Source organism: Dermacentor andersoni, chromosome 1 (assembly GCF_023375885.2).
Source record: "Dermacentor andersoni chromosome 1, qqDerAnde1_hic_scaffold, whole genome shotgun sequence".
In the NCBI taxonomy this organism is placed as follows: Eukaryota; Metazoa; Arthropoda; class Arachnida; order Ixodida; family Ixodidae; genus Dermacentor; species Dermacentor andersoni.
In genome coordinates this window covers 110,280,661-110,306,884 of record NC_092814.1, presented here as the reverse complement: position 1 = coordinate 110,306,884, position 26,224 = coordinate 110,280,661, and the positions used below count along the sequence as shown (strand labels likewise).

Genomic DNA, 26,224 nt, shown 5'->3' with positions numbered 1-26,224 from the left:
GACGCACGTCGAAGTTGCCGTCACACGCCGCGCCATCACGACGCACATGGTGCGCACGACACAGCGCAAACCAATGCGCGAACGCACACAACGGGCGACCGTGGCGCCCCTTGTCTGCATAAAATACACATACATTTGCCATTTTGCTCTACATAACGCTGCAATATTTTAGAATATCAGAGCACATAAATAAATTACGCGGATTTTGACTCACTTAATTTAATTTTTGCGTTGTTTACCAGCTCACAAACATGTTCCTGGCCCTACCAACGCTGGCTCGACCGAAACGCTCGAAAGACGCAGACACAGGTTACGAACGGCAGTGCTGTGTGGCGGGCGGAGTAATCGCGGTCCATTTCTTTTGATGAATGGGAGGCAGCAGTCTATAAAATAGCATACTCGTAGTAATTTTATGCAGCTATAGCGATAAAGTACAAGCCCAAATCAATATTTTTATTTGGTCCGTACTTACTTCATTAGCTTAGAACCCGATTTCTTGTCTGCACAGTTTTCTTATGCGGAAGAAAGCTGTTGCTCGGCGAAGCGTTTCCCGCCAATTTGCCGGACTATATTTTTTTTCGCATGTGTGTGGGTGCATATGCATATCAGTGGTTGACTGTGAGTGTGGTCGTGTGTGTGTGTGTGGTTAGGTAATTTCGTGCTCGAACAAACCAACTTTAATCATGGGGCTCTCAAGTGAAGGCGATCAAGAGGTCAGAGCTTGTTTTCAGGAGGTTTGCTCCAGCCTGAACATGGATCGTCTCACGTCTGATCAAGCTTTGAACACGTACGAGAACATCAGCATGAACTACACTCTCGAGGTAAACCATCGTTGACAAGCACTTGCTTCGCTTTCATTCAAGGCACTTGTCTTCACTTGCGTGAGGGTTTATTCCTTTGACAATCAGGAAAGTGAACGAGTAACGCCGGTGCCGATCGTTGGTATTTCCCGATCTCTGAGCCAGTTTGAACATTTTGTTTTCGGGCCACTTCTTTACAAAACAGCAAGTTTTATGAAGTATAATTTTGTTGTAGGTGTCGGTTTTGACGACGTTACGTTAACAGCGGCCGTCTGCTGTTTGGGAGCTACTGGCATAATAAGAAGCTCGATTGCGTTTTCGTCAGGCAGGGTTTTGCGTGATAACCATGTCAAACGCAGAGCACAGTGAACCAACGATGACGGCAATTTTCAAACTTCCTGATGGTGCACTTAGTAGCAGAGTGTGTATTTGTTGGGCATTCATAACATGCATAACGAGCTTTCTCTAGTATTTATTTGCTGCTGAACTTCATTCTTGCTTTGCGATGTCAACTGCGCTCGGTTTAGGCTTGGTGGCGGCGTCCTTTGCATTTTGCATGTCGCCATATGATGTCCGTGACCGGCTTTTATTAATAGCATTCACACGGAACCAAATTATGAAGTAGAAATGGTGGGGTTTTGTAGTTCAAATGGTCCACAATATCTACCAGCGTCGAATCGTTTAGGATTCGCTAGGCAGCCTGTCTTAGGAGGTGAACCTTGCGAAGTAAAGCAATGCTCACGGAACTAGCGTGCGTTATCCTAGGAAGCATGTTGTGCGCACATTCATTAAAAGAAATATAGCGTCATTCAGTGCTTCTCGTTTACTATTCGATGCACCTATGTTCACGGTTGGCATATTCGAATGGTATGCATTAATCCATGCTGTCAACTAAAGGCTGTTGAAACGAACTTGTCGCCGTTTAGGGTGTACTTGGATTTGCTTTTTGAATTTTGATTGTATTTCATGTTTTGGTAGTTAAACAGAGCAATTTTTTTTTCAGGGCAACATGCGACATTGGATTGCTTGTGCGCTCTACGTTGAGTGCAGGAATGGGAACGTGCCCACAGTAGCCCACACATCACGCATCGAAGGCAACTGTGTCTCCCTTACCAGGCTGCTGTCAATATGCAGGATTAGGTTGGTCTTTTCAAACTTGAACGGTTGTATTTAATTGGCGTGATACTTTCTAGATTAACTTAAAGTCGCTGAGGACTAAGCTTGTGCATTAAGCTTTTCGTTCTGTGATAAACTTGATGCTTGCATTATTTTTTAACAATCCTTATAATGTCTGAAGCAATGTCAAACTGGTACACACCCCCATACGATATATTTGAATGTGCAGTTGATCTTCATGTCTAAAAGCAGACTTGGGGACCTAGTTGATTTGGAATAATGTTGCTAAAAAGATAAAATTCAGCTAGCAGGACAGAGCATTCCTTTGACCTTTTACTGTTCTGCCCTGTGTGCTGAATTACCACTGTACCTACGATATTACCTTCGTGTGACTATTGGTTGATGTTAATGAGCACTTGCAAAATGTAGTATACATTTAGTTTGAAAGTGCATCATGATTCCACTCCACTTAAGATGCCACATGAAGCACAAATGATCTGAAGTGCACCAAAAATTTGAATGCATGACATCACTGTCTAGTTTTTCTTATTATGGTTCATACAAACAAGTAAAAACATTAACATCATGTTATAAAGTGCCAGTGTTTACAAAATCAGAGTTTCACATAGAGACTAGGTAGGTAGAATATGTATGTGGATGTGAAATGTGTGCGGGTGATGCAGCCCAGTCAGGCATACTGGTGCCTTTAGCCGCATCTCCTGAGGCTGCTGTATGTATGCATACTGTGTGTTTGTAATAAACATTTAAAAAATGCACTGAAGTGCTCAGTAGCTGCATGTTTTGGGCAGGATGGGATTTGTCTCGTTTTTACTGTATTTGGTGATTAAAGGTCGCTGCTTTGAAGCCATGGAAAGAGATTGTTTGGGTAATGTTCGGCCTGTAATTCAATTTGAGTTGACTAAGATTTCACTTGTATTCTGAACTGTATAACTACAAAACCTGGAAGAGTGCATTCATCTGATGGTATGGTCTCCAGAACAACATTTCTGCAAAACAAATTTTTGCAAGGAAACATTTTACTTCTGCTGAGATGAAATCTTTGTCTTTAGTTGCATTAATTTGAGTAAATGACCCCCTCCTGAAGAAAAGGTGATCTTGCATTATTGCAAAACATGACATAGGGCAAACTGTAAAGTTGGAAGCTGTTTTCTAGGCAAAATATCTGGGTAATGTGTAATGTAAGAGGAAGCCTTAAGGTCCTAATGATTCTATTGCCAGGAACGACTTATTTATAGTTCTTTGTGACTTGTGTGGGTTTATAAATACCGTGCTTTCTTTTTTCAGTTTGCTTGATTTTTTTACGAAGATGAAAAAGTGGGCAGATATGGCCAATTTGAATGAACGGATGCGACAACGCATTGAAACTATTGAGAAGAGCTTCTGCGTCACCGCAAAAATCTATGAAAAATATGTCCAGATTTTTGCCACCATATTTAAGGAGCACCAAGGTGCGGCTCAGCGTCGTTCTATCAAGGCTGTGAAGCGGAGGGTTCACAGGTATCAATCTTTCTCTGAGAATTTATTTAATTCTTAGTTTTGCATATCTAAATCTTTGGTAACGTTTTCTTTAAATTGTTTTGTGATGAATCAGTATTAGATAAAGAACTTGGTGTCAGATTTTCAGGACCAATATAGAAGTTCTTTTCAGCCTGTGGCTGAAAACGGACTAGAGTGTCAGTGTTGGAAGTAGTATAAGTAGTGAAATATTGTGGACGATGAATTTGAAAACATGTCATTTTGTGTGCCTGTGTGTGTGTATGTGCCTGTAAGGAAACAATTTCTGTGTTGTAATATTTGTGTTGCCCGTGGCAAAGACTTCATCTACTGCTGGCACTTGCCAAATGATTGACAGCACAGCTTGGTGCCATGGCATGCTTGCGGTAACAGAATAGTCCATTTCCCTTTTCTTCAATACCCGTTGTGTTACTCCAATAGGCCGCTGGCTGTCTGCCCTGTGGATCACATGACTCGGCCAAGTCCACCTAATGTCTACTACGATGTCAGCTACCCACATTTGCTCTCTAATCTGCACTGCCGTCTTCCTGTCTTTTAATGTTACAGCTATCATTTACCATTCCATCGGTCATTGCACTGTTCTTAGTTTCAAGTTTTCTTATCTTCCAAGTTTCTGCTTTATTGTTCCTGTTAATTTAGCATTTTCACCATGTATGTGCAGTTTATATATTCATTGCTTTTGCCTTGTTCAACTCGCAGTACCTTGCCTGATATTCATGCATGGGCCCATGCCTGACTGCTAAGGGCCATGATAGTAAATTATTGTCAAGAGATAAAATGCCTGATTGGTTCAGTGATTGATGGGTTAGTGCTGCCAGTATGTGCGCATTACATACTTTTCAAGGACGTCAGTCAGTGGCCATTGATGACTTGACAGTGCCTGCCTAATGCACTTTAATACATTTGTATTTATGTGCAAGTTTCTTAGGTTCCAGGTCGTCTGTTAGCACATGGCCTAGATAAACATACTCCTTCCTTGAGTCTGACTACCAATCATGAACTCCTGCTCCCTTGCTAGGCTGTTTAACATGTATTTTCTACATATTAATCTTCAAACCTATCCTTGAATTTATCTGATCAATTTGTTGTAAGTCACCTGCAGCATTTCTGAATAGGACAGCATTGTTTGCAACCCACAGGTTACTCATATATTTGCCATTAATCAATATGCCTTTATCAGGTCCTTAATTGCTTTGAGGCACTCACATGTCTCTGTTTGGGTACCAGATCCTCAACTTCAGTTGTGGCCTCTTGAAATTGTTGGTTAAGGTCTCGTTCATTGCCTCTTATGCTATCATCATTATTGTGTTTAAACACTTCATATTTGTTGGAAAGTAACAGCTTGCATTTGTCTGCTTTCCTCTTGACTGCTATCTAATTAGTGCGATTTTTCACTTTTTTCCTTTTCTTCTTTAAATCAAGGATACTTAGGACTTGACTGACCTGTGATCACTACACTTTACCATAGCACATTTATACCTTGTACGTGCCACATTTTGGAACTAGTACATTGTAGACATAGTACAAATTCTATTATATTTCTTGTTTTCTATTGGGACTTTTTTCATCTCCAGTTCCTGTTACTGATGTTTTGGGAGAGAGTATTATTTTGCAAGCTATGGTCAAACGCCTTCATAACAAAGTGTTTGGGGCCTCCGAAATCATTCGTTATGCAGGTCACTTCAATGTAAAGGTCCCACACCACACAGCACACAATAGAACCGGGACAAAATCATTCCTTCATTATACAGGCCATTTATTTCATTGTAGAGGCATTCGACTGTTCCTTTCTGCAGACTATACCGATGTGTATCTGTGATTATTTCTAGAGTAGATGCCATAGTTTCCAGTTGCATATTCTCGAGCCAACTTTTTTACTGCTTTTGCATTGGATTAGCCTATGAATCAGTATTCTGAGCTTTGACTTTTCTCAATGTTTTGAAGACCTTATAGAACGTTGTCATCATGAGGGGAGGTGACATGAGTGATGCGCGTGCACTCGTATACTTTCTGTATTTAATGAAATTTAATTTTTCAGCTTTCTATGCCTACACCTAAATACATTTTACACATGTTGCAGCGTCTGTGTTTTCAGTGTTTCAGTGTTTCATTTCAGTGTTTGAGGTTGGTTCATTATCTGGTCTTATGCTTCCACACTGATGTTTATGGCATAACTTTTGGCCCATTCAGTATGGGACCTAAAGGCCAACAGCAAATAAATTTTTGGCTGCATAAAAAGCCTAGTTTCAGATAGTGAAATATAGAACGTGCAATATTTTTCGTTTGAAAGACAAGTGGATGCATCATGAAAGGATAGTAAAAAGTACATATTTTTGAAACCAAAACGAAAAAAAAAAAAGAAAAACGCCATTATTACTGCTTGGCAGCGGTGACGCATGACTCTGAATGCATGACTTCTCAGCATGACCACTGAGATTAGCCGCCGCCCTGGTGCGCTGAAAAATCTAAGCGGCGATATGCTAGGACTTATGTCATATCTGTTAACCACCAGGTGTATGCGCCATCTGCTTAGGTGCTATTGAAAGACTGCTAATAAGAAAATTAAACCATTAGCAGTCCTGTAGCTTTGCCGAGATTACTTCAGTAGTACGTATATGCTACTCATCTATAACCAATTTAGTCAAAGTTAAATTTTGTTGCAGTTAACCTTTCATGTGTCTGAATTGCGTATCTGGCATTGCTGATTCCAAATTTGGTACTGACATTGTGTGTGTGTGTGTGTGTGTGTGTGTGTGTGTGTGTGTGTGTGTGTGTGTGTGTGTGTGTGTGTGCGTGTGTGTGCGTGTGTGTGTGTGTGTGTGTGTGTATACACATACATACATACATACATACATACATACATATACATATATATAAATGGGGGTGGTGGGACGGGCAGTCTTTTGTAAATAAAGAAATTGCATTAGTGAGTTTGATCCTAACTTTGTGTTTTATGTGGTATATGGTGTCCTAGTGTGCCTGATAATGTAAGATTTCTAATGTATCTCCTTTTCCCTTGCTAGGCCTACTCAATGCAATTCAAATGACATGTTCAATTTCATCTGGACGCTCTATGTGTACATCAAAGGTGAGCATTTTTGTAACTGCTGCCTTGATGTTTGATTGCAGAAAAACTGTCAGCTCATAATTGTCTTTTACTAGTTTTAACAGGCTGTTTCACTACCAGTAATTAATGGAAATCTTATATCGAGCATGTTTCTGTGAAGGGACACTAAAAAGAAGTGCTAAATCAGTTTAGGCAGGTAGAACAAAGCTGTTTGCATTTTCCTGGTATGAAAAGGTTGAGTGTTACCATGGAACCTGAGGGCCAAATTTTCCTTATTGTATTTTTATGCCCATTTTATTACCTCATTGTTTGGGCTTGATGTTCAAGAACAATACAGGGGGGCTATGAGGGATGCTGTTGTGTAGTGCTCTGGACTAATTTTGACCAGTTGAGATTCTTTTAACATGCACTTGAATCCAAGTTCACTAATGTTTTGTTCTTGTATTCTGCTTCCATCAGAATATGGAACTTAAAATTTGGAATAGAACCTATGATTTTGTGCTTAGCAGTTACCACCAGAGCCATTGTGCAAAGATTTTTGCGTTCACTGTGCAGAACTGATGACGTCAATGATGTCACAGACTTCAAGGTGTTTTTGTGTATTTTGTTCGTCTTTTGACAAGGAGAAGTTGCCAAAAACACCCAGACTGAGTCTGCTTATTTTTGAATTCATATAGTCTTTCTTAATTTTTAGGCAATTAACTAGCCTTGGACAGATGGCGCCTCAGTCGGTGGTGTCATGGAAAGCTAGTGTGGGAATTGTCAGAGGACCACCCACCTTTTGTTTTTGTCCTTTCTGGTGTACCAAACCTGACCTCTTTGGCACTCCAAATGTGTAATCAGTGACTGTAGCATGACTTCATGTTTTTCTTTAGTGTCCCTTTAAAGTGATTTCAAGTGATGTCATTTATCTAGTGTCATGTCTATGCACAGTGGCGGTACCTCTTTTGTATTTTCTTGTGAACACTTGTGTTTAGTCACATTTTCTCATTTGGTTTTTTAACTAACAATGTACTGAGTAAGTACACATATTATTTCGATTTTTCCAATTCTGCGTTCAGCCGCAAATGGATGCCTTCATAATATGGAACCCTGCGTTTTTTGTGTGTTGTGGCTGCCACATTCTTTAGATAATACCTAAGTCCTCATTCTCAAACACCTGGTTTATTAGAGGCTGAAAAGCCCACATTTTCATACCTTTCCAACTCCTTTAGTGTCCTACTTTATTTCAGTAGTAGATACAGCTAGCTCTGCCTTAAGAAACAATTTATCTCTCATGGGGATAGGGACATGGTGAGCAACAGTGTAGGCTTAATGGCTAAGTTCCATTTGCATAGACATGTAGTGGCAGCTGCCTCATTCAGAAATACAAGGATGTATTGATAAAAAGAGGTTCAGACAAATTTTGTGGTATAAATGCGTTTGCATTTGGCATTTTACACACCTTCCTGTGAACATAGAACTGGACAAGTTGGTATATGTTTGTGATATAGCAGCACAAGAAACAGACTCTTTTCCTTGGTCATATCTGTTTTATATGCTGCTGTATCATGCCCACATAGGTGGCATGAAGATGTAGTAATTGACAAAAAACTCACATTCTGTAGTTTGGCATACATAGTATGAGGTAAAGCATGCTATAGGGATATATTAAAGATAAAGAACAAAAGGTTGCCTGCTATAATTAAATGCGTTTATCCAGCACAAAATATGTAAAAACTCATAATCAGCTTAATTTCCTAGCTTAGCCTCTTGAGTGGTTACCAAATGAAGCATACATTTTTTGTGTGTGTGATTAGAAATAGTTGTCCATGTGGCCATTCTCACAAAGGGCAATCATTTTTATATCGCGCCATGAGAATTCTTTCTACATTATTCGCAGAGAGGAGAAACCTTGCATTAAGAGCTTTTCGTGCTCTGAGAGACGGGCAGTGGCTGCCATTGGATGCTAAAGTGCTTTTGAAAGCAAGTGCAAGGTGGCCTGCAAGGATGCCCATACAAACATTTCCCAGGACTTGTAATGAAGCTGGTGCCAGTATTGGTAACCTAGTGAGAAAGTCGCCAAATTTAGCAAGTTTTCAGTTGCATTAACAGGTTTGCCTTTCTGGAGTCTTTGTGTCTTCTTGAGTGGCTTTTTTTACTGATGTTAAAGCTGTTAAATTGCCCTGGCAAAATTCCTCAAGTAACTTTAGCTCAGTTGAAGGCTTCACCCCCATTTTATCCCAAGGGCTAGAATGTGCCTCCATTGGTTGCTACATACATACTGAAGAGCATATTAGTGAGCTGCTTATACCGAAGTTGCTTTTCTAGGCAAAGCACAATCTTGAGATCTGTTACCATCAGTGGTTGCTTTCTCATTCCACATTCTGACCATTGACTCGCCACCACAGGAGGTAATTTAAAGGTATAGTTAAAAAAAAAAAAATACGACGTCTAGGAGGGGAAGGCGGAGAACAATTAAAATACAAGAAAGACAAAATTCCAAGCTAGTCATCTTTTTCATCACTTTCCGAATATTCGTTACAAACAGTGTGTTTTGCGCCGCGACCTGGGGACTTTGTCCCCTCAGAAAAGGTTATCAACATTGGCTGATGCTTTGATCACTATGCTGGTGAGATTTTTTTCTCCACCTTCAATTACATGCTGGTGTCAGGGGATGAGAAGGTGACGTGAGCTCTCTTCAGTCTTCATTGTGGTTTATTTTCAGGTCGTTTCTCAGCCATCTGCTGTGACCTTGTCAACTGCTACCACCTCTTGTTGTGTTGCATTGACTATGGCTATTGTACAGCACTAGCTGCAAAACGCGTGGACCTTCTCGACCCCAAATTTTACGAAGGTTAGTCTTGCAGTGCTTGGTGCATGTGTGTAGGCATTTTAAACATGTTCAGTGGGCATTATTTGCATTTGACAACCGCATCATCTGGGATTGTTGATTTTGCTGGACAATCTTTTAACACTTGTGTGAGTTGTGACAGCTATACCTATGCAGTCTTCCTTTCTTTTTTTTTCTTTCTTGCAAGATAGAGAAAAGAAAAGGCTGTGCTTGATAGGTGGTGCTTGAACTTGTCACTGCCAAATTCTTTCAAGAGAAGTCAGTATTACGTGAGCTGTTGGGGAGTGGTTAGATATAAACTTGAATGAGTTCTTAGCAGGCTGACTGTTTCAAGCATCAACCTCCTTTATGAATCCAGCCAACAGTAATTGGTATGGCCATGGTAAAGGTAGGTAGGTCATGTTGAGGCATTAGCAGTAGGATGAGGTGTCATATTTGTGTCAGTCTTTAGCTAAGGCTTGGTGTAGTTGACACAGTTGTCCAAAAAAATTAAACTTGTGTTAGTTCGACCAGAAAAAAAGAGCACTTGTTTTAAGCTTGGGAATAAACAGGCATTAAAGAAAATGAACATTTAAAAATTACACTGTATCTTGTGTAGGCAAAGAAGGGTAGAGAAAGTTATAGCAATGTGCATACTTATGTAAGCTCATTCGTTTCAAGAAGTGTAATTCCCGAAAAGGTTTTTTTTTTTTTTTTTGTCAACTTGCAAATAGGTTGATTTGACCTAAAAAACACTTTTATTTACTTATATGCCATAATTTTTGTGCGGATGAATTTTGTTCAAGTTTCCTTGTATTCTGTTCATACTTAATGATGCTGCACTTGTTGTTACAAACACATTGTTGTCATGTGGAAGGATGTTGCCTTTGTTTCTATCTGCGAGTAGATTTCTTTTCTAAATTTTATTGCTTGTACATCATTCTTATGCTGTGTAAAACAAAAACAAAGAAACACGCTTTGTAAATTGCACATATACGAAGCATGTTTTTTTCCCCCTAAAACGCTATTTCTTGCTAGCTGAGCTTAAGCATATTAATTTAAATCAAAGTATCATTAGTCTTGCTGCAGTGCATTAAGCATTGTTTTCTCTCTCTCTCTCTCTTTTGCAGTTATTGAATTCAGTATTGTAGTCTGCTTAACTGAGCTGCTAAGATGAGCAGTCCATTTGAGCTGACCATATTATGTCTTCTGTGTTTCTCTCAAACCACTGGCCAAGACAAAGTGTTAACGTATTTGCAGGATTCTAGTGCTCCGCCAATTGTAACACACAGTTATATTATCGCCCAAATATCCAAAAAGAATAACTTGGTGCCGATTCTACAGTGCACATCAAGTAATTGCACCTGAGTGGACACATACCACGCTGAAACAATATTATGGAAGATACAAAGGCACATAGACACGCACACAGCTGAATCTTAGCGGCTAGTGGCTATCGGAGTCCAACAACACCTCCTTTTCACTGTCTACTGGCCAAAGAAAGTAATCTTCAGTGCCATTTAATGCATTAGAAATGCCACACTTATGGAGGCTCATGCAACCATTGTCTGCGGGAGGGCATTCCGCACACCATGAACCCACCTTGTGATGTATCGAAGCGTTGCTTTCTTCAGATGACTCGTTCTATGGCAATGTGGCCAGCTACGTTGCATAGAGCTTATTTTCTTTAGATATAATCTTTCATTTTTGATCTTGAGTAGAATTAGTTAGTTCTAATGCCCATGCAAATTTGAGCGCACCTTTTATTTTAAAAAAAAGTGTGCGTTAGAATCGTGCAAATACAGTAATCTTGCATGTGGCAGTTAGCTCCGCTGCAGCTGTTTAATAAATTTTGCCGATCAGGCTCTGAAATATGTTATTGAAATTGTTTGCTGCATGCTTTCTGATGCATTCAAATTGTCATTGTTGATATTGTTGCCCATACTTGACAAAAAAAAAAAGTGTTAACCCTTTGAGGGTTGAATTATTTTGAAAAAAACTTTCCCAGGTGGTCAAATTACTTTATTGCGGATCTTGAATGTACAAGATGTGTAAAGTCGGGAATAAATAGTAAAAAAAAATTAGGAAGAGTATTTTGGTGTCGGCATCACTCAGAACTGCAAAATGTTCAATAGTATTTCGGAGTGTGGTACTCCTTGAAACACGGGTCTCCGCACAGCGCCTTATCGCAGTCTGCACACCTAAAATGCGTGTATGTTCTCTTGGAGCAACGAATTATGTTGGCGCACACATGACATCTCTGCGTGCGTGCGGCTGCCTTGGGCAGAGGTCTGAGGCACTCTCTCGCGTAAGCGCGTTGCCGCGGAGAGCGAGAATACCTCGTGAGAGGCGGTGATAAACAAGCTAAGAGCAGCGCCAATCAAGATAGAAATCAACTTCCGCTGCCCCTGCGATAGCGTGACGACAAAGAGAAAAATCACGTTTCGCGCGGCTCCGTTGCGATCACGCGGCGAAGCCGAAACCGCAAAAGGGGTGTTGCCGCAGTCTGCACGACGTGCTGAAGCTAGAAATCAGTTCCGTTTATCTCCCCAAGAAGGTAGCACACATTTCAAATGCTTCTTATAAGTCCTAAGAGGTGGCAGCACCTCCCAGTCAGCACGCATCGTCATTATGGCGTGAAATTTCAAACGGAGGGTCGAAACCGTACCTGTACGGCAAAGACCTTGCGGGACAGAAAACCGCCGCCGTACATGTACGGCAAAAACCCTCAAAGGGTTAAGAAGAATGTCGAAGCTGCCTCTTGTGGTGACATCGCTGTTTATGGTGGCTTAAACTATTGGAACTCCTTGGTTCCTTTTTGGTTTCTTACTTGTTTGAATCACTGTAACGGCATCATGTACTTTCTGTCTACTTATTTGTGACTGCTAATGTGATATTTACTGCTTTACATCCTCGTTAAGTTGCACCTTCATTTTGCCATGGAAAAGTCATTGTGATATGCCTTAGGTCTGAGATAAACCAAAATTACTTGGAAGATAGAAGCTTGAATTAGAGAACTAAACATGCCTGCCACCTACTAAATTTTTTGTAAAGTTTAAGAATTTAGTGCCATTCTATGATCTTACAAATGTTGTGCTAGCTTTTACAAAAAATTGTCTGTTAATGCATATTTATTTATTCAAAAGAACCTTACAGGCCCTATGGCAGGGCATAAAGTAAGGGGGGCATATTGAACAGTAAAGGTATAAAAAGTACAAATTTCCAACAGGATCAGTGCTATAAGAAGATTACCGTGTTACACAATATTGAAGGCACTAGGAATACAAAGCAATATGTGAAGGCACACGAACACTTCTTACTGTTAACAGAGCAAAGGAATACCGTTTATGAAAATGATATACAACATAGCAAAAATGCACGATAACATACACTAGATTGGTCACTTGTGAACGGTATTAAATGGGAAAAGCATGAGTAACTGAGAGCCGAACGTGTCGGGATTAGATATGGAGGCTATCTTATCAGGGAGGTCATTCCAGAGACGAATGGCACGTGGTAGTGCAGATGAATTAAATGCATTTGTTTTACCGCATATGCGCATGAAACTGAACTGGTTATGTAATCTGCATGAAAAAGAGTGGGGTATTTGTAGTTGTAACCGAGTTCGTTTATTAGTGTAAATATATTTGTGGAATAAGCACAGAAGAGTGATGTTGCGGCGGATATCTAATGGCGGCAACAGTAGGTCTAGTTTAATTTTTGTAATGCTTGAGTTTATACTGTAGTTACGGGATATGAACCGGGCTGCTCTGTTTTGTATCATTTCCGTCATATTTATTAGGTAATTTTGATGAGGGGACCAAATTGGGGAGGCGAATTCTAACTGTGGCAAAATGAATGTTTGGAAAGTGAGTTTTCGAATGTTTGGCGGGGCATTTCGCAAGTTGTGTGGTAGATAGCCAAGAGAACGGGATGCTTTGGCGCATGTAGAAGTGATGTGTGGGGCCCATGAAAGATTCTCTCTAAGAACAACACCAAGGTACTTATATGATGAAGTGTGGGAAAGCAGTGTTATTAAGATGATACGAATATTTAGAATTTACACATTTTCGGCTGAAGCACATCACCTCGCACTTTGTAAAGTTTAGTGTCATGAGCCATTTGTTACACCAGTTAGCGATAAGGTTAAGATCTGCTTGAAGTTTCAAGTGATCGTCAGTCGTGTGAATAGGACGGTAGATTATGCAGTCATCGGCAAAAAGGCGCATGCAGGAAGTAATCTGGGTGGGTAAGTCATTAATGTAGATTAAGAAGAGTAAGGGGCCGAGGACGCTGCCTTGTGGCACACCAGAGCTAACAGAAGAAGGCGGGGAAGAGAAATTGTTAACAGTAAACTGTTTTCGAAAAGAATGTTTAAAGCCCTTGAAAGATAGAGTGACGCAGTATTACAAGATTATGCAAAAGAGTAATTGTGTGCTGCCATTTTGTGGCCGTGCAAGGCGCCACATTAACTAGAGAGAGAACTTGCTTCGAGGAAGTTTATTCAGAAAAGTTCCTCAAGCAGGTGACATTGGCAATAGCATAGTCATGGAAAAGGTTACTGTGGTGTAAAAAAGAAAAGCGTAGACATTAAAAACATGCGCTGTGATCCCCCCCTCATCTTGTTGAATTCGCAATATTTTACGAATTTTAAGGTTCACAGGTTGGCGGCCATGACTAAGGGATGAGTAAAGAAGGCAGCTTCATTTAAGTGGTTAATAGTGTTGCAGTTTACATAGGCCCCTGATAATTTTATGATAATTATATTTGGGGTTTTATGGGCCAAAACTATAGTCTGATTATGAGGCACGCTTTAGTGGGGGAGTACGAATTAATTTGTACCATCTGGGGTTCCTTACTGTGCACCAAGTGCACATGCACAGGCATTTTTGCATTTTGCCCCTATCGAAATGAAGCCACCGTGGCTGGGATTTGATCCTCTGACCTCGTACTTGGCAGTGCAACGCCATAGCAACTAACACTACGGTGATTATAGGTCCCTATTTTCTTATAGTTTATATATAGGTTTCCATCCTTAATGGTGGTCATCATTCACATGGTTTATGCAGACTCCCATTCCCAACGAGTGATGCTGCTTTTCCCTGGTTCTGCTTTAGTTCCTTCAACAGAAGTACAATGGAGCAAATGAATATTTTTGATGTTCATTTGCTGCTAATTACTGCATCATTCAGTTAAATCGATTTGCCAAATCATTCCTCGCAAAGATGAAGACTTGCGTGTATCACGTGAAAATATGTTTCCAAGGGATAGAAAGCAGGTTCTGATTCTTGCGCCTGAGCAGCAGGACCTAAGCTGAAATAAGGTTTTGCATGAATAAATGTACAGATATCTCTAGTTGTAAGAACAAATTAACTTTATCACCTGAATTTTATTTACTGATACAAGACTTGGGAGAGATGTGTGCCTTGCTTTTAGCATCTTACAGTAGAACTGTTTATATTTCAAAGAAATCTCAGCCCATGCTAGCATGAGAGTGAAAAGTGATTAAGCTGGTTGCCTAAATGTGGGGTCTTTATTTTATATGATAACATTGTTTGAAGGCTTTTGTGCCCTTTCAATGTGTACTAGGATGAAATTGTAAGATCGTGGTAGTGGCCACCTTAGAATACTACAGCAGCAGTACTAATTGTATTTATTAACGTCTTGGTTTGCTTGCCAGGTTTAGGCATGCATTGCATGTCCTGAATATTCCATTCAACAAATTATCCAAGTAATGCTTTCCTAAAGTGCTAGACCTTCAGTAATGTCAATACTCCTGACCATTTTGTTTAATTAAAGCACATATATGGTTGTGACATGCAGAAATATTTTTGAAACCAAACCACTGATTGTTAGCTGTAGCCCTGCTGGGTGAAGGGGAGAGCCCACTGGAAAAATACGTCAATTTTCTTTTGCATTGCTTGATTTTACAGCTCAGCAAGATAAACTAAAAAAGGACAGTGACAATCAGGATGTGGGAATCATCAGAGAACTCGTGAAAAGCCATGATGGCAACTTTGAGGATGCTTCGGTTCTCAAAGCCCACCACTTCAGGTATCCCATTCAGCAGCTTATGGAAGAAAAGGTAAGGGGTTTTTAAAACCTTCAAGTAGTCATTTTTATGTTGTGGCTCATTTTGTATGATGCTGAAATGTCCTGTAGCTCCTTTTAACCTAGTTCAGGAGTGGGAATGCTGCGCCAATTGTGCCATTTTGATATACACTCAAGTTGCAGCCCCAAATTGTGTAGAAAGCAGAATTATGGAAATTGTGCCATACTGCGCCAAAACAGCTTTGGCTCTGGCAGGCATCACTAAAAGATCGCCAACGTCATGTGGTTGGTCTTCGAGGTCTTGTAAAAACAGATTTCATATTTTGGCCGCCAGTAGACGTTAACAGCCGCAGCTAATTAGGTTCCCTAAGTTAAAGTAAATGTAGTGACATTCCTTTACCTTGTCGCTCATGCCGGTGAGTGAGGACAGGTGAGGAAGTCCAGGGCTTATCTGCACTTCCCTGTTGCATGATCGCTGTGATAAAAAAACAAAAAAAAACAAAGGGGGGGGGGGGGAGGAATGTCGCTACTTTGAGTCACTCATGTGAACTTCAGATCATGTCGGGATGTTATAGTAAGTAGTGAATGGCAAGAAGCCAGAGGCATGCAGAATCTTTAGTCGAGCTTGGTTTAAACGTTCTTTACTTGTTCATACAACCTGTTCCTGCTTCTATACTTCTAGGTATCTCGTCCTTCTCTTCTAATTACTCTTAAGTACCTTTCTTCATTACTAATGTTGATTTGTTCACAAGTAGCTTACAATTAAAGCTGTGTTAGGTAATTTTAAAATATTTTCTCAGAAGTATTTGAATATGCATACTACACTCACACACAAGTAACATCGTCCGACCATCTGTACATTTGCAAAACCCAAACTTTGCATCTGCATCTGACTCAAACCGACAACAAATAGAGAAGTGGGGTGTGACATGAAAGCTCAGTGTTTAGGAATATGATGGCAACTGTTAAAATGCAAGCCTTCAATTTTGTAGGAATTTCGTATTTCTTCAGCAGTGTGTTGTGTTCGTAATAGATGACTACTGGATCAGGCTTCTCTCTTTTGTGTTGGCCTAGTAATGTATCATATAGACTTGTGTAAGGGCTGCACCCACAACTTGGCAGCCCAAAATTTCGAGAGAAAAAAAAAATTCCAGTGGAGAAGCAATTGCGTTTTATGCTCCGATGCCACGCGGGCTCATCCGTGAATTCTCGCGTGCTGCATACTTCCCTGTGCCGCCACTAAATGGCGAGAGCTACGCATTGACCCCTGATGCAATGGTGCATCTGGGGATCTGGGGTGTGCAGAAGTCGCAGGCTGCGCTGGCACCATTTTGACCAAACAGTTCGGTCCCATGTAAGGGCTGCACCTCATCAAAATTGCGAAAAAAAGAAAGTACAGCCCTTACGTGAGTTTATATGGTAGTTTATGCGTTAAAATTTCACAATTTCACTCAAGTGGAATTTGTGTTCGTACACCAGTGAATTACCTAATCTGCTTCTTGCCTGCATCCCTCCTCCTTGCTACTCCGGTCTTCACTGTGGTAGGGACTTCTGCATACTTTGAAGGGGGCAGTTGGGCTTTGGCTGCAGTGCGTGGCTTTCTGCCAATACTTTTGGGAAGACGGGGAACAGGTTCTTCCCACCCTAAGTAATGACAGCCCCTTTGCTAATTTGCTTTCAGGGTCTGCCATGTTTTTCAGCATATGTATGGGCTGAGAGCATTCCAATTCGTCCCCACACTTACTGATTCGGGCCTTTCACACATGTGGTGCCCGATTATGACATGTCCATTTTAGCCAAGCCACTGAGGCATGTGTCCTCTTTGTGTCTAGGTTATCTATAAGGAAAGTGTTTTTCTGTAGGACTGAGAAACGGAGACCACATCTTTCATTGTGAAAATAGCTTTTTTCTTTTTTTTTTGACCTGGCGTAGCTGCACAAGTACCCCCCAGCGCTATAAAGGCCAGCTCTCCATTACCTGCATTAGTTGGCGGCCTTTACACTCTTGCTATAGGCTGTACTTCTGATTTAACCTAACTGAAACAGGCGAGTCCTACATTTAAGTGCAATATTAAAACGGACCGTGTAAACCAATCGTCTAGAAGGAAGGTGGGCCATTTGTTTAGCTGTGGCAGAGCCACTTATACAGGGCTCCCTTGTTGACAGAACTTAACAATATTGGAGGAGTGGGAGCATAGAGAACTTGCCAAGTGATGGTTGGAAGAAGTAGCTGAGAAACAGTGGATGTAAGTGTTTGTGTGGAAAATGTGGTGCATTCCTCCCCATGTTGGATGTATATATACTGTTTAAGGGCCCCTCATCAGGCCCCATAGGAAATTTTGGTTATGCACTGGAAGTTGTTGTGTGTCCTCTTAGGAGCATTCTGCTGCAAACATTTTTCAAATCGGCTCATGAATAGTTGAGATAGAAATATTTCATTGTCGCGAACCCATGATTTTAGGAGGCAAGCTTCACCGCAAACATAGACGCTCTCTCCACTTGCCCCGTCTAGCCTCGTCAAGCGAAATTCCTTCCCTGCATTCTCTCATACTGAACCTCGAGGCCTTCATTTTTTTTTCTCCTCGCTTTATTGCGGTGTGGCGCACTTCTGCTGACAGTATCGCATGTGAGCTGTTGCGATTGTCTCCTTTCGCGCAGCACATGATTTTGCACGCTGTGCACGAGGACACCTAGTAGTACAAGTCAATGCTGCACAGATACTGAGGCAGACACAAGGAGATTACAGAGCATGATGCCACGCTGGAACACGGTAGAAAATGACATAGTTTCATCGACTGCATGATGTGGGAACAAGCATACGAAACGGAAGTTCATCTCTCTTGCTCAGGTGCAAAGTAAAATAAAAACAAGCAGACATTCAGTTTGTGTGTTTTATTATTTCTCTAAGCTTTAGTTAATCTATTCTGGCAACATATTACACAAATAACAGATGTTGGCTTGAATAATTTTCGAAGTTGCGTATTACCATGAGCGACGTCACAGCGTGAATATGTATGCGTAGGTGCACTAGCACGTGCGCGTCATCATCCGGCTTGGAGCGTGGCGGTCGCGAAGAGAAGGGAAAACAGCATTTGGTTTGAAATTTCAGATCTTTCCATGGAACGTAGTGATGTAATACTTTGCAGACACGATCGTTATCGCGCATTGTATGCTCTGCGCTTGTCAGCTCAAGAAGGCCAGACCTGGTGAAGGGCCCTTTAAGTTACCACATAGTATTTTCTTTTGAGAAAACCCTTGCCTAATGATTGCAATGCTTCTTTCTTAAAGGGCCCCTCACCAGGCCCCATTGGTGCCCGTCCTGTCGCTGTGTGTTTCTTTTGTCTTCATTTTTTCATGCCATAATACTTATTCCAGCATTTCTGGTCAAGGTTTTGCGTGCTGTGCTTTTTATGGAAATTCCCAAGCTCGTGTTGCTGCTGACTATTAGTGCATTGCAGGCATCCGTGTGACGCACAGGCATCATCTCTGCTGCTATCGAGAGTGGCGTCTCCGAGAAGAAGGGCACATGTCTTTGTTGGAATATGGAAGTCTTTTTGCCCCCCCCCCCCCCCCCCCCCCACACACACTTAAAGTGTCATTACGAGAGCTTTGTCCCCCACATCACTTGAGGTTTCTTTTGACTTTCCTCGACCTTTTCACTTGAAATTTTATTGGGTCTGATGGCTTACTGCATCAATGTTAGTGTGGACGTGCATGGCTTTTAATTCATACTTTATTTTTATTTTTGCAAATCCTGACAATAGGAGGACAAGCGTATAAGAAGCGCTAGCGACAGCTGCCTTATCCGTACTTTCTCATTTCAACATTGCTTTAAATTTCCGCTGTAAACACCATGCACATATACAATGTATTTAAATATACATGCAGGACAAAGTTTATTATATTTTGAAAGAGATGGAGGTAGCCAATTAAAAATTATTTCTAAAGGTATGGATAGCCTATGCCTAGAGAATGAACATGTTGCTGTATGTTCACCACACTTCAAATTGTTTTGCGTGCTTTTTTGACCATGAAAAAACCTGTAGACTTCAGGGACCCCTTCGGCAGAGTCTTTTATCAATGGCGTGTAAAATTCACTTGAATGTTGTGTGTCTTAGTATTGCTCCTCTTTCCAGTAAGCAATGCTAACGACTCATGAAAAAAAATACATTTCTAATAATTTACAACTACTATTAGGGATGGAAACATAGTCAGTTGCATGCAAAGGTCATAAATATAGACAAGGTATCACAATTAACTGTCATGCACCAAAATTTAAAAGAGCAATGATTACTTAAAGAAAACCTAGTGCATATTGTTTGCAGTACAGTGGAGTAGCTGCCAGTAGTTTTTTCGTTATTGAGATTTAATTAGGCAATTGCAATTAATTATCTAACTCGAGACTTACTATCCAAATTATCAAAGCGTGAATGAGGCATTTGAAGGCACAGCTAACTGCGGTATTTTCAGCAACTTGCTAATTGCGTACCAATTTTTTTTTCGACTTATAAATAAACCTCGCGACATATGAAGAATACCATGGGACTGTGCTCCCACCCGGATCATAAAGCAGCGCCCTCGAACAGGCTCCCTCTGAGTTATCCAGTACGAAATAAAGGAAATAAAGAAAAACATAGTGATCGAGCTAGTGCCTTAACTGCTGCACCCCGGCCGAAGCAACACGTCGCGTTTGGTGTTATTTGGTGTTATTTGGAAACAAGCTGTGATAGCTGTTGTCTTAGTGTAGATAAAGTGCACGGATGTCCCTTTTTTTTTTTTTTTCCACAAAAGCTATTAGCAAAAAGTGAATTCACAACTTCTGCGCAGAGGTTTAAAGGTGCGTTTTGTTTCATCCCAGTCACCATGTCTTTCTCTGATAAGCAGAAGGTAAATATGATCCTTGCCTTGGTATCTGTAAATAGCAACAAGAGAAAGGCCGCAAATATATATCAGTCTTGGAAGTGTGGCGGTAGGCCAAACATGTTGACTATCATCAGAAATGATGAAAACCTGAGATGAACCAGCAGATTCAAGAAACAGCGGCGTAGGACTCCATTTTTGAGTCCTAGCCTATGCATAAATGTTGTAGCATTTACGGCCTCAAACCCTCATGCTAGCGTGCGGGACGTGGTCGCCCAGGTGCCATTTTCCAAGTCATCAGTTTGGAGGATTCTAAACGACGGCCTTTCACCTGTACCACTTTAACCAGCACCAATTCTTGGAAGACCTGTAAAATTGTCTAGATTTCTCGAATTGGGTCCTCACAAAAGCCGATGTCACCGGACTTTTTGAACAACAACATGTGCACAGATGAAGCCAATTTTCACAAAAACACCCAGGTAAATTTGCATAATGCACACAATTGGAGTGACTGCAATGCACTCTGGGTAAAGGGCAATTGGCACCACTACCAGTGGTTGTTCAATGTGGGGTGCAGAATTTACGCTGGTGCTATAATCAGTCCCATCTTCTTCGATCACGCACTGACTGGACAACATTACGTGGACGAAATCCTTGAAGCAGTGGTGGATGAGTTTCTCAGCGAAGTCCTGCTGTCATGTCTTCCACTTCTGTGGTATCAGCAAGATGGAGCACCAACACACAGCACCAGCCGAGCACGAAACTGGCTGGATGCGACTTTTCATGCACAATAGATTGGAACGCACGGGCCTGTAAATTGGCCAGCTAGGTCATGTGATCTCTCTCCACTTGATTTCTCTCTTTGAGGTTATGTGAAAGATCGTGCTTAGATGTTCGAGACGGACGTCAGATTCGTTCAAGGCAAGGATAACAGATGTCTGCCACAGAATTCCGGTGTCAGTCATCAAGAAAGCCACTGAAGATGTAATAAAACGGAAACAGTACTGCTTAACTGCAAAAGGAGACATATTCCAACACGTCCTCTGGCAGCAGCTGGTGTTCAGCGGAGCTTATGAATTCATAGATAATGGCACTAAATTACTGTTATATAAAACTATTGTTCGCCCTATACTTGAGTATGGTAGTATGGTTTGGAATCCCTACAAGCAGTACGAAATAGACAGAGTTGAGGCCATCCAAAGGAAAGCCATTAGATTTATCTACCGACGTTATGACCACCATTTCTGACCATCGTCACTCATGTCCTTACTCAACCTAACGTCTCTCGCCGAACAGCGACATGTTAATTCTTTAAAAATTTTTCATGGCATTATTCATTTGTCTTGTCGCCTCTCCAGTAATAAATATATCACCTTTGCAAAAATCTCTTCTAGTAGGAGGCATCACGCGCTTAACATTACACCCTTTTTTACGCGTAATAATACTTTTAAGTATAGCTTTTTCCCTCAAACAATTGAAACTTGGAATTCGCTACCAGGAACCAGCTGTTCTCTCCCATTAAACGAATTCTTGTCTGTGCTCCCTCAACATTGCGCTTAACTTTCTTTATTTGTTGCCTGTTGTATGTCTTTTTTTGTACTATGTTGTATTATCCACTCCTGCTATAGCCCCACCAGAGGCTGCAGTATGTGAAAATAAAAAAAAAAAAGTTAAATATAAGGGCACACTGAAATCTGATGTTTTCTTTTTCGTTTTTTTTTCTTTTTTGTAGACATCCTGATTGCCAATTCGGCTCATTTGAAAGGGGTATATTTACTTTCTTGAACACATCAATTTGCCTTTTCTGTACACGTTGGTCGCTTGCCGGTCTGTTTATTTCGCTTTTGTTTTTTGACACAAACCTGTTTTTGCAGCATGTATACACTTTCATGAAAAATAAAATGGTCCCTTTAATTTGGCTTTTGTCCGAAGCAAGTTTCTGGTGCGAAATATAGCTTCGCATGCACTGTTTCAATGCGGTGCGAGCAAAGCCGGGATTTTGAAACATTCTATGCCTATTACATTGCTTTTTGCATTTTGTACATAGTCAGAGTGGTGCTTTGGCTGTGTTATCAAGGGGCTTTTGTTATCAGTGTGATCAGTTGGCCTTGAGAGACGGATAAGTGTGACATAGAAATTAGAGGAAAGAATAGCTGCAAAGCTGCGAAACCTTATGTTGGTGCTTCTTCCGTACCATTATCAAGGTGATGCGCTGTCTCTTCGGATTTGCGACATGCAATGCAGTTGCTTTCAATCAGCTGATTTGAGGGTGTTGCTTTATGATGCGGGTGGGAGTGCACTCACATGGTATTTTTCATACTTCGTGAGGTTTCTTTGCCAGTTGGAAAAAATTGTACGCAATTAGTACGTTGCTGAAAACACCGCAGTTAGATGTCATTTGGGTGCCTACAAATGCCTCATAGACACTTTGAAAATGAGGACAGTACTTCACGAGTTAGTTAAATTGCCGAATTAAATCTCAGTAACGAAAGAATTACTGGCGGCTACTCTACTGTACTGGGAACAATACGCACTAGGTTTCCTTCGAGTAACGCAACTGCTCTTTTTTTTTAACTCTTGGGGCATGATAGTTTGGTATCACTGTATAATACACACAGTAACCAAAATGAGGCCAAACTGGATTCACTCAAAATCAAATCAGCTGCAGTCATGCGCACCAGCACTTAAAGTCGTACTTACAGAAAAAGAAAAGAGGGAGAGAGAGAGAGAACCTGCAGTTTCTCCAGAAAGGCGAAGCAGTATTAGTGATAGCCAAGTATGTGAGAATTACACGAAGGAAGATTTCACCACCGAGAGGACTCGGGCTGTGAAATTGAACTGTCTCCTACTGTGAGGTCTTGTATATACTCGTATAACGCCGTCACTTCAGCGCTCAATTCTTTGAGGTCATACGAAGTTTGTTTAAGTGCAAGAAATTATATATATATATATATATATATATATATATATATGTATATATATATATATATATATATATATATATATATATATATATATGGGGTTTGGAAAGCTGGTCGGCCCCCCCCCCCCCACCTCAGAAATATAAAAACTGTCCGCTTATGCCCATGTGGGTTTCCTTTAGCATCATCATCATCAGCCTATGTTATGTGCCGCCATACATGTATGGTGGTTACTCCTATTTTTTTTTTGTTGTTGTAAGTTCTGGACCCAAGAATAGAGTGGACTTGTGGATGTCTTGCTCAAATGGCTTCATTTATGCAGGATTACATTCATGTTATTGTTAAAGAGTGCCCAAATGCGTTGAGCCTTGTCATTCTTTGTTGGTCGCATGGAAACATTTGTTTTGAGTATATGAGTTAAAGCTTTTGTTTGTCCATTTAGCTTCTCTTCCAATGTTGGCATTTCTTATATGTGGCGTTGCTGTAAAAGGGAGAAATAAGTGGTGTGATGTAGGCTTATGTTTGGATGAAAATTTCCTTTTAGTTTAAGCTTCTCTATATACCATGGAAATGTTCAGGTAGAAATTGTAAACTGTGGTATGTATATATATATATATATTTTACATTGCAAGGATGACAGTGATAAAGCATATCGAACCAGTGCTCCTGAATCAGGGTTGAAGCCTTCTTCGTTTTATGCGTCCCCTTGATTTTAATAAGCTAGATAAAATGGTTCAATGGTGCAAAGGATTTAAAAAATCTGAACTGCTCTTCTGAATTGTAAAAAAATGTGTTGCCCGTTTTGCTGTGCATCTATTTTAGCTGAGCATTTTACATTCCTATAGATTATTGCCAGCAGCTAAGTGCTGTTGCTTGCATGGCTTAGCAAGTAATTTCTTGTTGTGAGCTCGTGTAATGGTTGAGAACTTTCAGATTCTGCATGGTGACTTCAAGACTCTTGCATTGTCTCTTGAACCAGCAGCCTTTGACACCAGCATGTGAGCACTTTTTGTTTTATGCATGATTGGTATGATCGTAGAAGGTATGCTAAAAGTTCCTTTTTTAACAGCAAAAAGCTAAACAAAACCTATGAGGAGGGTGTCCTGAAAGAAGGTGACCTAGATGAGCGGATCTTTCTTGATGACAATGCCCAGGAGCGAATAGGTACACCACGACATACCTTGGACTCTGTGCAGCGTGAGCTACGAATGTGCCAAGCTGACACCGTAGTCAAGGTATGGCATTCTGTTTCCATCCTGCTGTACTTGCTGTGCCTATTCTAAGAGCACCACATGACACTTGCATTTACAGCTTATGGGATGTTCTTACAGCAGATGTTTTTCGCTGTTTCAGTGAAAAATACTGGATTGCAGAATATTTCATGTTGGCATGAACATAATTCTAAAAGAAGCAATAGATTTGTAGACATTTATGTAGTGGGGATACTGTGAGCTAGGAGAGTGTTTTCCCTCTAGACGATATAGTATCTGATGCATGGAAGGAACTGAAACATTGTTTCCTTCCAGCAGCTGGTGGAGGTTCCCCAGCTTCTGACGCCCTTGACAGGCCGCAGCAATCTGCACAACCGTGAGGCCATCAATCGGAGCCCAGTGTCGACTGCTACTCAATGTGCGAGCAAGTTGCAGGCTCTTTTGGCTGGCTGCAAAAATGCCCCAAGCAAGGAGCTACAGGCTCTCTTCAGGTATGTACTGCAGAGCTGTCACTTTCACATGTAACTTAGGTAGGTTGGCTGACGGTTAGGGTACCAGTCTACTAGGCTTATCATTTCCTGAATGTTAAGTAAGGCCAGATAGAGCACCTTTATAATCATGTTTATATTTGGGTTTCTGCGCACTGACCCAGAACAACCCAAGCACGGGAAATACTTTGAAATCCTTGACATTCTGCTGTCTTAGCAAGAAATGGTGTTTATATATATATTGTAAGCACTATTAACGTACTTCGTCGTTTTCATTTGTACATAGCCATCATCATCTTCCCTCTTCTTTGACTTCTTCGCGCGTGAGCTGCGGGCGTTGCCTTTTTTGGAATAAACAGCGCTGGACAACTTGATCGGTCTCGGTATTATAAAGTGGTGGAGGTACGTCAAGATCCCGACGTCCTCTCGCGTTCCCGTCCTCCCTGGAGCTCCGTTCCGGTCGCCGCCTGCACCCAGCTACCCCTACAACAATGGACACTTCCAACCCTGGCCCTTCCGGTGCCTCTAACCCTACCACACCGACGACCCCGCCTGCGGCGCCCTCTTGGACTGTGACGAGCCCTCAGCGCGATCCCCCTGTCTTCGCGGGACTCCGCGGTGATGACGTAGACGATTGGATCGACCACTACGACCGCGTGAGTTCTTGCAACAAGTGGAACGACACCCAGAAATTGAGGCACGTCGCCTTCTACTTGACCGGTGTTGCAAAGACGTGGTATTTCAACCACGAATCCGACATCGCGGATTGGTCCACGTTTACCTCGAAGCTGCGGCAAATCTTCGCTTCCTCGTCTGGCCGTGCAGAAGTCGCCAAACAGAAGCTGGGAACGCGGCGCCAACTTCCCCAAGAGTCTTACACCTCATACATAGAGGATGTCTTGGCTCTGTGCCGCCGTGCGAATCCTAGCACGACGGAAGCCGAACACGTTCGCCACATCTTAAAAGGCATTGGGCCTGTCGCATTCAACGCCTTAATCGTGCAAAATCCGGCTTCTGTCCAAGACATCACTTCAACGTGTCAACGCCTCGACGAGCTGCAGTCTATTCGTCTTCCACATGACTGCAGCGATCCTCAGGTTCCCCATTCTCCAGATCTACGTGCTCTTATCCGCACCATCATCCGCGAAGAGCTTCAACTACAAGACCTCAGGCGTCCACCTGCTGCCTGCGCCCCAACCCCCGCCTTCGACTTGCGCGAGGTCGTAAAGCAGGAGTTGACAGCGATGACTACACCCATGACGCATCTTGCTCCGGTAGCGCGCTCCACACCTACCTACGCGGATGTTGTTTCGCTACCCACCCCTACCGTGCCTTCCGTGCCTACTGGCGCTTCCTATGACCA

At 41.6% G+C, this 26,224-nt stretch overlaps 1 protein-coding gene across 2 annotated transcripts in view; it reads left to right on the top strand.

Annotated features, from left to right (window-relative positions):
• Positions 1-323: 323 nt before the first annotated feature.
• Positions 324-26,224, top strand: part of LOC126545609 (retinoblastoma-like protein 2) — a 118,534-nt gene continuing 92,633 nt past the window's right edge. For both annotated transcript variants that reach the window (XM_050193527.3, XM_050193526.3), the window contains exons 1-9: positions 324-821; positions 1,804-1,940; positions 3,222-3,434; positions 6,476-6,540; positions 9,227-9,355; positions 15,265-15,416; positions 24,096-24,160; positions 24,232-24,397; positions 24,692-24,864. In XM_050193527.3, coding sequence (XP_050049484.1) covers positions 684-821; positions 1,804-1,940; positions 3,222-3,434; positions 6,476-6,540; positions 9,227-9,355; positions 15,265-15,416; positions 24,096-24,160; positions 24,232-24,397; positions 24,692-24,864 — 1,238 coding nt within the window. In that variant the 5' untranslated portion in view covers positions 324-683. The remainder of the gene's footprint in view (positions 822-1,803; positions 1,941-3,221; positions 3,435-6,475; positions 6,541-9,226; positions 9,356-15,264; positions 15,417-24,095; positions 24,161-24,231; positions 24,398-24,691; positions 24,865-26,224) is intronic.